This window comes from Chamaea fasciata, unplaced genomic scaffold, assembly GCF_029207755.1.
Source record: "Chamaea fasciata isolate MVZ Bird 193981 ecotype frontalis unplaced genomic scaffold, bChaFas1.0.hap1 SCAF_467, whole genome shotgun sequence".
In the NCBI taxonomy this organism is placed as follows: Eukaryota; Metazoa; Chordata; class Aves; order Passeriformes; family Sylviidae; genus Chamaea; species Chamaea fasciata.
Window position 1 is genome coordinate 15,389 of NW_027094552.1, and position 13,443 is coordinate 28,831.

The 13,443-nt window shown below is 60.8% G+C and overlaps 1 protein-coding gene across 1 annotated transcript in view; it reads left to right on the plus strand.

The window, feature by feature from the left end:
- Positions 1-13,443, plus strand: part of LOC136305527 (protein Wiz-like) — a 35,750-nt gene that overhangs the window by 13,612 nt on the left and 8,695 nt on the right. The window contains 5 exon segments of the mRNA XM_066208785.1: positions 4,930-4,990; positions 6,180-8,389; positions 9,422-9,790; positions 12,383-12,429; positions 12,431-12,539. Of these exon segments, the coding sequence (XP_066064882.1) occupies positions 4,930-4,990; positions 6,180-8,389; positions 9,422-9,790; positions 12,383-12,429; positions 12,431-12,539 (2,796 nt within the window).

The following is a 13,443-nucleotide window of genomic DNA, read 5'->3' on the forward strand; positions in this document are numbered from 1 at the left end:
AATCTGGAATGTGGGAACGGGGCCGTGCGTTATCAATAACCGCGGGGATTTGGGATTGCCCAGAGTGGGGCAGGGACGGCAAAGGCGCCCCCGGGAATCCCAGCGGGGCCGGGCCGCGTCACTCCGGGGATTTGGGGTCTACGATTCTGGGGCTTGGGTCAAAAAGCCCCGGTTTTGTGCCAGAAATTCGAGTTTTGGGTCAAAAATCCCCGGTTTTGGGCTATAAATTTGAGGTTTGGGTCAAAAATCCCCGTTTTTGCACCGGAAATTCGAGTTTTGGGTCAAAAATCCCCGGTTTTGCGCCGGAAATTCGAGTTTTGGGTCAAAAATCCCCATTTTTGGGCTATAAATTTGAGTTTTGGGTTAAAAATCCCCGTTTTTGCACCGGAAATTCGAGTTTTGGGTCAAAAATCCCCGGTTTTGTGCTGGAAATTTGGGTTGTGGGTCAAAAATCCCCGGTTTTGGGCTGTGAATTTGAGTTTTGGGTTAAAAATCCCGGTTTTTGCCCCGTAAATTCGAGTTTTGGGTCAAAAATCCCTGTTTTTGCCCCGTAAATTCGGGTTTTGGGCCCCTGAGTTTGTGGGTTTTGAGCTGTAAAATTCAAGTTTTGAGGCTGTAAAATTCTGGGGTTTGAGCGGTAAAATTGCAGTTTTTGGGGGCTATGAAATTGTGGGTTTAGGGGCTGTAAAATCCCAGTTTTGGGGCTGTAAAATCCCAGATTTTGGGGCTGTAAAATCCCAGTTTTGGGGCTGTAAAATCCCAGATTTTGGGGCTGTAAAATCCCAGATTTTGGGGCTGTAAAATCCCAGATTTTGGGCTGTAAAATCCCAGTTTTGGGGCTGTAAAATCCCAGATTTTGGGCTGTAAAATCCCAGTTTTGGGGCTGTAAAATCCCAGATTTTGGGCTGTAAAATCCCAGATTTTGGGCTGTAAAATCCCAGATTTTGGGCTGTAAAATCCCAGATTTTGGGCTGTAAAATCCCAGATTTTGGGGCTGTAAAATCCCAGATTTTGGGCTGTAAAATCCCAGTTTTGGGGCTGTAAAATCCCAGATTTTGGGCTGTAAAATCCCAGTTTTGGGGCTGTAAAATCCCAGATTTTGGGCTGTAAAATCCCAGATTTTGGGCTGTAAAATCCCAGTTTTGGGGCTGTAAAATCCCAGATTTTGGGCTGTAAAATCCCAGATTTTGGGCTGTAAAATCCCAGATTTTGGTCACTGTGGGGGCACAATATTCCATTTCTTGTGGTGGCTTTTCCCTGCCTCCCCATCCTTTCCCAGATCCCGAAAAAATCGCAACAGATGTTGTTCTTCCCCGGGAATTTCGGGATAAAATTTTTCTTTGGGGGCCTGGGGGTGGCCGTTATTTCCTGCTTGGAAAAAAATGACGTTTGGGGGGGAAAAAAAACCCCGGGGAATTTTCCGTGGATTAACAGCAAAATCAGGAATAAAGAAAATTCCTTGGCCGCTGGCTTCTGTCCTCAAAAGGGAGGAGGATGAACCCCAAGGATTTCCCCCAATTCCCCCAAATTTCACCCCAAAACGGACCCGGCGCTGCGGATTTCCCTAAATCCTGGGGGGAGGGAGAAAATCGTTCCAAATTCCCAAAAAACGACCCCAGAAAAGGGAAAGTCAGGGCAAGGCTCCCCCCGGGAATTCCGGAGCTGCCGGGAGGATTGATGGAAAAGGGAATTCCGGGAGTTGTTCCTGGAAAACCACGTGGATCAAAGGCAGGGCGGGGCCAGGAAGGGAAAAGCGCTTATCCCGGAGGGAAAATCCTCCGCCCTCGGGCTCTTCGCCCAGTTTTAGGGGATTTCGGGCTCTTTGCCCAATTTTAGGGGATTTCGGGCTCTTTTCCCATTTTTAGGGGATTTTTGGGCTCTTTTCCCATTTTTAGGGGATTTTTGGGCTCTTTTCCCACTTGGGTCCCTTTAAATGGGATTTTTGGGCACTTTTCCCACTTTTTTTAGGGGATTTTTGGGCTCTTTTCCCAATTTTTTAGGGGACTTCGGGCTCTTTTCCCTCTTGGGTCCCTTTTAAATGAGATTTTTCGGCTCCTTTCTAAATTTTTTTAGTGGATTTTTGGGCACTTTTCCCACTTATGTCTCTTTAAATGGGATTTTTGGGCTCTTTCCCCACATTTTTAGGGAATTTTTTGGCTCATTTTCTATTTGTGTCCCTTTTTCAGGAGATTTTTGGGCACTTTTCCCACTTGGGTCCCTTTAAAAGGGATTTTTGGGCTCTTTCCCCACTTTTTTCGGGAATTTTTGGGCTCTTTCCCCACTTTTTTCGGGAATTTTTGGGCTCTTTCCCCACTTTTGTCCTTTTCCGAGGAGATTTTCAGCCCCTTTCCCACCGTTCCCGCAGCGGCTCTGGGGCTCGGGAAGCTGCAGCGACTCCGACCTCTCATTATTTTGGGGACAGAAACATCATTTTTGGCCCTTTTCCTGGAAGTTTTCCGGGAGCTTTTCCAGCTTTTCCCTCTCCCCGGGAGCCGCAGGTGCCAAACCGCGGCCGGATTTTATTTTAGTTTGGTTTTTTTTTTTTCCCTTTGGGGTTTTTTTTTTTTTTGGTGCTTTCCAGGGATTTTTGACGTTCGTTTTTTTTCCTCCCTCCCCATTCCTGGGATTTCCCTGGAATTTTTGGGCTCCCCCATCCCCCTCCTTCTCCCTCCTCCCCCACCCAAAACTTCTCCAAACTTTGGGGTTTTTTTGTTGTTGTTTTATTTTTTTTCCCCCAGAATTTTCCTGGAATCCGGAGCGGGGCATTGGGACGTTTTCCTGGAGCGATTCCACCCCCGTGGAATCCTTCCCAGATCCCAGAGATCTCCCTCTGCCCTCCGTGTTCATCCCGGAGCAGGGACCTCCAAACCCCTTTGGCGACATCCCAAAAACCTCCTGGGGACGTTTTCCACGTCCCCGAAACCCCCCGGGGATGTTTTCCACATCCCAAAACCCCCCGGGGATGTTTTCCACGTCCCCGAAACCCCCGGGGACGTTTTCCAGCTCCCGCGGTCGCTGCGAGGGCGCGGCTGCTCCTCCTGGAGCCGGCCCCAGCCCGGGGCCTCATTTTTCTTGGAAAAGCGGCGCAGCAGCTGCTCCGGGGAGAGAGGAGCCGGGAGAAGCTCGGGAGGGACGAGTGGATCCGAGTTTCGGGGCCGTTTCTTGGGGGGAATCCGGGAAATCCTGGGAGGGCCGGGTGATCCCGTGGATCCCCGCCCCGGGGTGGGTTCGGCCCCTCGGGGGTTTTTGCAGCCCCCGGTGAGCGGAGGGATGAGGAATCTGCTCCCGTTTTCCATGGATTTCCTCCGGAGTCGGAGCTGGGGAGGCTCCGCCGGCTTTGGCGGGCACCGATCGTCCAGGGCTCGTTGGGGATCGATTCTGTGACGTCATCGGATCCCCCGTGGATCTGCTCCAGTGGGGATGTTCCAGGTTTATTTGGGATCGATTCTGTGACGTCATCGGATCCCCCGTGGATCTGCTCCAGTGGGGACGTTCCAGGTTTATTTGGGATCGATTCTGTGACATCATCGGATCCCCCATGGATCTGCTCCAATGGGGACATCCCGGGTTGATTTGGGATCGGTTCTGTGACGTCACCGGCTCTCCCATGGATCTGCTCCAATGGGGACATCCCGGGTTGATTTGGGATCGGTTCTGTGACGTCACCGGCTCTCCCATGGATCTGCTCCAATGGGGACATCCCGGGTTGATTTGGGATCGGTTCTGTGACGTCACCGGCTCTCCCATGGATCTGCTCCAATGGGGACATCCCGGGTTGATTCGGGATCAGTTCTGTGACGTCACCGGCTCCCCCATGGATCTGCTCCCGCGGGGACATCCCAGGGCAATCCCACGGCCCCGGCTCCATCCCGGCTTTCGGTGGGAATTTCTTTCGGGTGGACGGCGGAAGGAGGGAGTTCCATTTGCCCGTTTTGGGGTTTTTTTTTTTGGGGGTGGAATTTCCGTGGTTTTCTCCTTCGGTCGCGCTCGTTCCCCGGCGCTGTCGGCGTTACCGGCCCCGGGCACCTTTGGTCGGACCCACCCTGGGTGGTCGCCGGAGCCGGAGGAGCCAAATTTGGGGCCTTTGGGTGGATTTGGGGCCGGGCTGGGATGTGGGGAGTGGAATTCCCCCTTCCCCGTGTTTCCAGAGGGATTTTGGGCCGGAAACTCCCAATTTTGGGGCGTCTCGTGCTCCTGGGTGAGCAGGCGAGGGTTGGGCTTGATCTTGGAGGTCTCTCCCGCCCGAGACCTTCCCGTGATTCTTCTTTTCCAACCTGAATTGTTCCGTGGCTGAGAATTTCCATCGTGGAATTCCTCCTGACGCTGGCAACGCCCCCAAGGCCGCGGCGTCCACGGCTGGAAGCCCTGGGGTGGGGTTGGGTTGGGTTAATTTGGTTGGGTTGGGTTTGGTTGAGTTGGGATGAGTTTGGGTTTGGTTGAGTTGGGTTTCGTTTGGTTGGGTTGAGTCGGGTTGAGTTGAGTTGGGTTGGGTTTGGTTGGGTCGAGTTGGGTTTAATTTGGTTTGGTTGAATTGACTTTGGCTGAGTTTGGTTGAGTTGGGTTTGGTTGAGTTGGATTTGGTTGAGTTGAGTTGGGTTGAGTTGGGTTTGGTTGAGTTGGGTTGGGTTTGGTTGAGTTGGGTTTGGTCGAGTTGGGTTTGGTTGAGTTGGGTTTGGTTGAGTTGGGTTGAGTTGGATTTGGTTGAGTTGGGTTTTCTTGAGTTGGGTTGGGTTGAATTTGAGCCCCACCCACCGGTGACCGCTCCCGGATCCGGGATAACGGCGTCACAGAGCGGGGATTTTGGGAATGTGGAGCCGGGATTTCGGGGTCACAGAGCCGGGACTTGGGGTCGGAGCTCTGGGAATTTTGGGAACGCTCCCAGAGCTCTGGTTTTCCCTGGAGCATCCTGACCCCGGGGTTGTTTTCCAGACGAGCCCGACCCCGACCTGTCCGGAGCCGTCCCGGCCGCGGCGCAGCGCACACAGCTCGGGTGAGTCCCCGGGGCACGGCCGGGAGCCCCGGAGCCATCCCAGTGCCCCCAGATCCATCCCAGTGCCCCCGGATCCATCCCAGTGCCCCCGGATCCATCCCAGTGCCCCCGGATCCATCCCAGTGCCCCCGGATCCATCCCAGTGCCCCCGGAGCCATCCCAGTGCCCCCGGAGCCATGCCAGTGCCCCCGGAGCCATCCCAGTGCCCCCGGAGCCATCCCAGTGCCCCCGAATCCATCCCAGTGCCCCCGGAGCCATCCCAGTGCCCCCGGATCCATCCCAGTGCCCCCGGATCCATCCCAGTGCCCCCGGAGCCATCCCAGTGCCCCCGGAGCCATCCCAGTGCCCCTGGAGCCATCCCAGTGCCCCCGGATCCATCCCAGTGCCCCCGGAGCCATCCCAGTGCCCCCGGATCCATCCCAGTGCCCCCGGATCCATCCCAGTGCCCCCGGATCCATCCCAGTGCCCCCGGATCCATCCCAGTGCCCCCGGATCCATCCCAGTGCCCCCGGAGCCATCCCAGTGCCCCCAGATCCATCCCAGTGCCCCCGGAGCCATCCCAGTGCCCCTGGATCCATCCCAGTGCCCCCGGAGCCATCCCAGTGCCCCCGGAGCCATCCCAGTGCCCCCGGAGCCATCCCAGTGCCCCTGGATCCATCCCAGTGCCCCTGGATCCATCCCAGTTCCCTTTGGATCCATCCCAGTTCCCTTTTGATCCATCCCAGTTCCCCTTTGATCCATCCCAGTGCCCCCGGAGCCATCCCAGTGCCCCCGGATCCATCCCAGTGCCCCCGGAGCCATCCCAGTGCCCCCGGATCCATCCCAGTGCCCCCGGAGCCATCCCAGTGCCCCCGGAGCCATCCCAGTGCCCCTGGCCCCATCCCAGTTCCCTTTGGATCCATCCCAGTTCCCTTTGGATCCATCCCAGTTCCCTTTGGATCCATCCCAGTTCCCTTCTGAACCATCCCAGTTCCCTTTGGATCCATCCCAGTTCCCTTCGGACCCATCCCAGTTCCCTCGGGCCCATCCCGGTTGCCTTTTCCCAAATTCCCGTTTCCGGCGCCCAAATCCCCCTTCCCGCCCCGGCGGCGTGCGAAGCGCCCGGAACTCCCGCCGGCTCGTTCGGGGCGCTGCCCGCTCCTTGCTCCTTTCCCGAATTCCCGTTCCTCACCGCGCGTTTCCCTTCCAGCCCCGGGGACGGCGAGGACGGGGCGGCGCCGCCGGCCTTCCCGCGCGCGCTCCTCCGGCCGGACGCTCCCGCCGCGGCCGCGTGCTGGGACTCGGCGGCCGCTCCGGCACTGCAGGAAAGCACTTTAGAGACGCTGCCGCGCCCCGGCGACTCCCGGGAGCGCTCCCCCTTCTCCCCGGAGCCCCGGCTGATCCGCCTGCGCCCCGAGGCCCCCGACGGCGCCGGGCGCTCCCCCGAGGCCGCCGCGGAGCGGCAGCATCCCCGCAAGGAACCAAAGCGGCCGGAGGGGCCCGGCACGCCGGACAAACGCCGCCGCGGCCCGCAGAGGCTGGAGTGGATCTCCGGAGCCCCCGGCAGCCCCGGCCCGGCCTTCCAGGACCTCGGCCCGGCCTTCCAGGACCTGCCCCAAGCGCCAGATGTAGCAGCCGGTTCGGGTCAAACCAAAGGGCCGGAGAGCTGCCGGCGGAACGTTCCGGAGCCGCGCCCACGCTGGGCGCCGCCCGCGCTGGACGTGCCGGCCAAGCAGTCGTGGACGGTCAACGCCGAGGACTCGGTGGAGCGGCTGCTGCCCTGCGGCTCCTACGTCTGCGGCGTGCTGCTGGACGAGCCCAAACACCAGCCCCAGCAGGAGGAGCAGGAGGAGGAGGAGGAGGAGGAGGAGGAGGAGGAGGAGGAGGAGGACAACCCCAGCGTGTTCACCTGCATCGAGTGCAGCATCTACTTCCGCCGCAAGGAGCACCTGCTGGAGCACATGCTGCAGCACAACCGCGGCGCCGAGCGCGGCGCCGACGCCCCGGCCGGCCGGCGCCGCTTCCGCTGCGGCGAGTGCGGCTGGGCCCTGGGCGACGCGGCCTCGCTGGAGCGGCACCGCCGCCTGCACCGCGAGTCCCGCCAGAGGATCCTGCAGGAGATCCAGAAGCTGGACGAGTTCGCCGACGAGGGCCGCGAGGCGCGCCTGCAGTGCCCCAAGTGCGTCTTCGGCACCAACTCCTCCAAGACCTTCGTGCAGCACGCCAAGATGCACGTCAAGGAGAGGAAGGAGGGCGCCGCCAGGGGCTCCTCCGGCCTCTTCGGGGACGCCGGCGCCGCCGCGGCGGCGCAGGGCGCCTACAAAGCCTTCCCCGGCGAGGAGCTGCCGGCGGCCGGCAAAGCGCCGAGCTCCTGCGCCCTGTGCGGCTTCCCGGCGCCCAGCGAGCACGTCCTCAAGGAGCACCTGAGATACGCCCACTCCCACTTCTCCTGGCAGCCCGAGGTTTTCCAGGAGGATCCCAACCAGCCCGGCACCAGCCGCGACTCCTACAGCCCCGCCGAGATTTTCGCTAAAACCGAGCGGATTTTCCCGGCCCCGCCCCGGGAAAGCTCCTCCCACCTGGAGCCGGCCACGCCCGCCTTCACCTTATCTCAGCCCAGGTGCGACAAGAGCGGCCAGGGGGCCGCCAGGAGGGAGCCGCGAGGCTTCCGGCACGCCAGGAAAGCGCCGACGCGCCAGAGCCCGACCTTCTCCGGCTTCTCCTCGTCCCTGCTGAGGAAGAGAGCGGCCAGCGCCCTGCAAGGGGACAGGGACGCCGAGGAGCCGCCCCGGCGGTGGCCTGAGGGCGACGACGACGACGACGACGACGAGGACGTGGAGCTGGGTGACACCACCACCACCAGCACCACCAGCAGCACCATCAGCGTCCCTCGAGCCGCGCTGGAGCTCAAGAGAACCTTCGGGCCCACGCTGAGGGCCACGGACCCGGCGGTGGCCTCGGAGGAGCAGCGGCGCCAGCTGAGGACCACGGTGCCCCTGGTGCTGCTGCGGGACGTTTCCCCGCGCGCCAAGAGGCCCAAAACCCTCAAGAAGAAGAAGAAACCCCAACAACAACCACAACCGCAACAACCGCAGCAGCAGCAGCTCCTCGCCGCGGGCGATTTCCTGCTGGAGGAACCTCTCCCCTTGGACGTGCTGCTGCTGGAGGCTCCCCTGGAGACCACCCCGCTGGAGCTGGAGGAGCTGCTGGGCTCCGAGGAGGCCACGCTGCTGAAGAACGAGGAGCGGAGGTGTCCCTACTGCCCCGACCGCTTCCACAACGGCATCGGCCTGGCCAACCACGTGCGCGGCCACCTGAACCGCGTCGGCGTCAGCTACAACGTGCGCCACTTCATCTCCGCCGAGGAGGTCAAGGCCATCGAGCAGAGGTTCTCCTTCCAGAAGAAGAAGAAAAAAGGTGGTTTGTATCGAAGGCCTGGGCTCTGGGGGCTTGGTTCTTTGGGGGCGGAGGGGACGGCGGCGGAATCCCTGGATTTCGGGGGCTGGGGGGAGGGGGTTGTGCCAAATTTCTGCTTGTTTGGACCAAATTCCTGCTCCTCGGTACCAAATTCCTGATTTTTGTACCAAATTCCTGCTCCTCGGTACCAAATTCCTGATTTTTGTACCAAATTCCTGCTCCTCGGTACCAAATTCCTGCTCCTCGGTACCAAATTCCTGATTTTTGTACCAAATTCCTGCTCCTCGGTACCAAATTCCTGATTTTTGTACCAAATTCCTGCTCCTCGGTACCAAATTCCTGCTCCTCGGTACCAAATTCCTGATTTTTGTACCAAATTCCTGCTCCTCGGTACCAAATTCCTGATTTTTGTACCAAATTCCTGCTCCTCGGTATCAAATTCCTGATTTTTGTACCAAATTCCTGATTTTTGTACCAAATTCCTGCTCCTCGGTACCAAATTCCTGATTTTTAGGAGCTTGTGCCGAATTCCTGCTTTTTGGGACCAAAAAGGTTTTTGGGATCCTGGTGGAGTTTTTGGGGGGTTTTTCGGGATCCCGGTGGAGTTTTTTTGGGGGTTTTTGGGATCCCGGTGGAATGTTTTTGGGATTTTCGGGATGCCGGTGGAATGTTTTTGGGTGTTTCGGGATCCTGGTGGAATGTTTTTGGGATTTTCGGGATCCCGGTGGAGTTTTTCGGGATCCCGGTGGAATGTTTTTGGGTGTTTCGGGATCCCGGTGGAATGTTTTTGGGATTTTCGGGATCCCGGTGGAATGTTTTTGGGTGTTTCGGGATCCCGGTGGAATGTTTTTGGGTGTTTCGGGATCCCGGTGGAGCGTTTTTGGGTGTTTCGGGATCCCGGTGGAGCGTTTTTGGGATTTTCGGGATCCCGGTGGAATGTTTTTGGGTGTTTCGGGATCCCGGTGGAGCGTTTTTGGGATTTTCGGGATGCCGGCGGCCCTGGCCCCAGCGCTGACCCCTCCCCCTGCCTTCCAGTGGCCAACTTCGACCCGGGCACCTTCAGCCTGATGCGCTGCGAGTTCTGCGGGGCGGGCTTCGACACCCGGGCGGGGCTCTCGAGCCACGCCCGCGCCCACCTGCGCGACTTCGGCATCACCAACTGGGAGCTCACCGTGTCCCCCATCAACATCCTGAAGGAGCTGCTGGCCACGGCCCCGGGGCACCCCGCGCTGCTCCGGGCGCTGCTGCCGCCGCCGCCGGGACACCGGGACCCGCACCGCGACCTGGGCACGGGCCTGGGGGCGCACCTGGGGTCGCACCTGGGGTCACACCTGGGGTCGCACCTGGGGTCAGCCTTCCCCCAGGGCTGGGCTGGGGACGAGCTGCTGCAGCCCCACAGGGACGGTGAGTGAGCCCCCCGAAAAATCGGGGATTTGGGAATGGAGGGGTGGGGGAGGGATTCTGGGGGATTTTTTTGGGGATTTTTGGAGATTTTTGGATAAATTTGGGATTGGGGAGGTGAAGGAGGAGCCCCCCCCTGGATCCGGGGTTCGGGATTTTTGGGGAGTTTGGTTTGTTTTTGGATAATTTTGGGATTTGGGGGCTGAAGGAGGCGCCCCCCTGGATCCGGGGGTTGGGATTCCGGGGGATTTGCTGTTGACAACCCGGGATGTTTTCATTCCAAATCCACAAAATCCCGGACGTTTGAAACCCCCCCCCCCCAAATCCACAAAATCCAGGGTATTTCCAATCCCCGCACCCAAATTCCCCCTTTTCCCAAAAACACTCTCCCAAATCCCCCTTTCCCCCCCCAAATTCGTCTTTTTCCCCCTCAGAATTCCCCAAATTCCCTGAAATCCCCCCAAGTTCCTCAAATCTCCCCTTTTCACCTCCAAATTCCCCCTTTTCTCCCCCAAAATCCCCACGTTTCCCCCCGAATCTCCCCCAAATTCCCAATTTTCCCCGAATCTCCCCCAACTTCCCAATTTTCCCCGAAATCCCCCAAATTCCCCCTTCTGCCATCTCGGCGCTCGGCTGCTCTCCCCTGGCCGGCGGCGCCGCTCTCTCCCCGCCATCCGCTCGCTCGGCGCTCTCCCCGCCGCCCTGGCGGCCGGCCCGCGTGCGCCGTGCCCAAGATGGCGGCCTCCACCTCGGCCTCGGCCGCCGCCTCCCCGCCGCCCAAAGTCACCAAAGCGGCGGCGGCTCCGCGGCCCCGCGACCGCGACCGCGGCGGGGACGGCGACCCCGAGCCCCCGGCCGCGCCCGAGCCGGGTGAGCGCCTCTTCCCGCCCGCTTTCCTTCCCGCCGCGCCCCGGGCCCACCCGCGCCGCCCCCCCCCCTTCCCCTCACCCGGTATCGCCCCCTCCCCCCCCCCCGCCCCTCCCGGTGTCCCCTCCCGGTTCCCGCCGCACCGGGGCCGCTCCGGGCCGGCCCGCGGCCGCCGGGGGACGGCCCCGCGGGGATCAGCCGGGCCGCGGCGGCAGCGGGGCCGCCGCCCTCCTTTGTCCCGGCCCCGCTTTGTCCCCGCCGGGACCCCCGGGATGCCCGTGCCGGGACGGCACCGGCGCCGGGCGGGGCTTCCCGGGGCTTCCCGGGGCTTCCCGGGGCTTCCCGGGGCTTCCCGGGGGGTTCCCGGGGGCTCCGGGCCGGGGGGCGCGGCTCCTGCAGCCCGGCTCGGCCCGGCCCGGCCCGGCTCGGTTCTGCCGGGGCTGCTAGCCCGCGGTGTCCCCGGCCCGGTGTCCCCGGGCCGGTCCCCTCCTCTCGGTCCCCTGGGAGACTCCGGGATGGCCCCGGCTCGTCCCTGTCACTTGTGCTGTCACCTCCCGGCGTCCCGTCCCCGCAGGGAAGTGTCAGCGGCCCTGCGCCCCGGCTGCTGCCAGCGCCCTGTGGCCCCGCTGTCACCTGTCGCTGTCCCCTCCCCCTTAGGGACCTGTCCTGCCTCGGGGAGATGTCACCTCCCGCTGTCCCTCCCCGCAGGGAGCTGCCACCGGCCCCGTGCCCCGAGGGGAGATGCCGCCACGGCTGTCCCCTCGCTGATGTCACCTCCCGCTGTCCCCTCCCCTCCGGGACCTGTCACTCCGCCTGTGCCCTCCCTGCTGGCAGATGCCACCTCTGTGTGTCCCCTCCCCCGGGGACCGGGCACCTCTCCCTGTGCCTGGCCCCAAATCCCCCCTGGATCCCCCCTGGATCGTCCCAAATCCCCCCTGGATCCCCCCTGGATCACCCCAAATCCCCCAAATCCCACCTGGGTCACCCCAAATCCCCCAAATCCCCCAAATCCCACCTGGGCCACCCCAAATCCCACCTGGATCCCCCCTGAATCATCCCAAATCCCCCCTGGATCCCCCCGAATCCCCCCAAATTCCTCCTGGATCCCCCCAAATCCCCCCTGAATTCCCCCAAATCCCTCCTGGATCACCCCAAATTCCCCCAATCCCCTTTGGATCTTCCCGAATCCCCCCCTGGATCCCCCCAAATCCCCCCGAATCCCCCCGAATCCCCCCCCAAATCCCCCCCGAATCCCCCTAAATCCCCCCTGGATCATCCCAAATCCCCTTTGTATCCCCCCAAATTCCCCCAGTCTCTCCTGGATTCCCCCAAATCCCCCCCGGATCCTCCCGAATCCCCCCGAATCCCCCCCGGATCCCCCCGAATCCCCCCGGATCATCTCAAATCCCCCCGGATCCCCCCAAATCCCCCCCGGATCCCCCCGAATCCCCCCCGGATCATCTCAAATCCCCCTGGATCCCCCCGAATCCCCCCCTGGATCCCCCCGGATCCCCCCAAATCCCCCCCGGATTCCCCCGGATCCCCCCGAATGCCCCCCGGATCCCCCCAGATCCCCCCGGCTCCCCCGGCTCCCCCGAATCCCCCCGAATCCCCCCAAATCCCCCCCGAATCCCCCCGGATCATCCCAAATCCCCCCGGCTCCCCCCGGCTCCCCCGGCTCCCGCCGGGGCGCCCGCCCGCGGTCCTGAGTGCCCGCTGTCCCGGCAGTGCTGGCCCCCGAGGAGGACGATCTGGTGGCCGTGGAGGTGACGTCCGCCCCCGCCATGGCCAAGAAAGCGGCGCTGGAGCCGCCCCCCGCCGCGCCTGGGCCCCAAGGTGTCCCCGGAGCCCCCCGGCGGCCGGCCCGAGCCCCCGGACTCCAAAGGTGAGCCGGCCCCCGGCGCTTAATTAACGGGCCGCTAATGAGGGGGGGCGGTTCCTGCTCGGGGCGGGCAGGGGTCAGAGCTCCTGGAATTCCCCTTCTGTCCGTCCTCCTTCCTCTCGCCCTGGGACTCGGTTTGTCCTGGGATTTTTGCCCCACTTTTCCCTCTTTTATCCCCACTTTCCCTGTTTTATCCCCACTTTCCCCTGTTTTATCCCCACTTTCCCCTGTTTTATCCCCACTTTTCCCTCTTTTATCCCCACTTTCCCCTGTTTTATCCCCACTTTTCCCTCTTTTATCCCCACTTTCCCCTGTTTTATCCCCACTTTCCCCTGTTTTATCCCCACTTTTCCCTCTTTTATCCCCATTTCCCCTGTTTTATCTCCACTTTCCCTGTTTTATCCCCACTTTTCCCTCTTTTATCCCCACTTTCCCCTGTTTTATCTCCACTTTCCCTGTTTTATCCCCACTTTTCCCTCTTTTATCCCCACTTTTCCCTCTTTTATCCCCACTTTCCCCTGTTTTATCCCCACTTTTCCCTCTTTTATCCCCACTTTTCCCTGTTTTATTTCCATTTTCCCTGGTTTTCCCCCATTTTTTCCCTGTTTTTCCCCCATTTTTCCTGTTTTTCCCCCATTTTCCCCCATTATTCCCTGTTTTTCCCCCATTTTTCCATGATTTCCCCATTTTTCCCTGTTTTAGTCCCATTTTCCCTGTTTTATCCCCATTTTTCTCTGTTTTGTCCCCATTTTTCCCCCCTTTTCCCTGGTTTCCCCCCATTTTTCCCTGATTTCCCCGTTTTTCCCAGCCTGACCAGGTGTGAGCTGTGCAGCACCTGCTCCAATCCCGGTACCAGGGCTCGGGGGGGTCAGAATTCCTCGGGCTCAGCTCCCAAAATTCTCCTCCC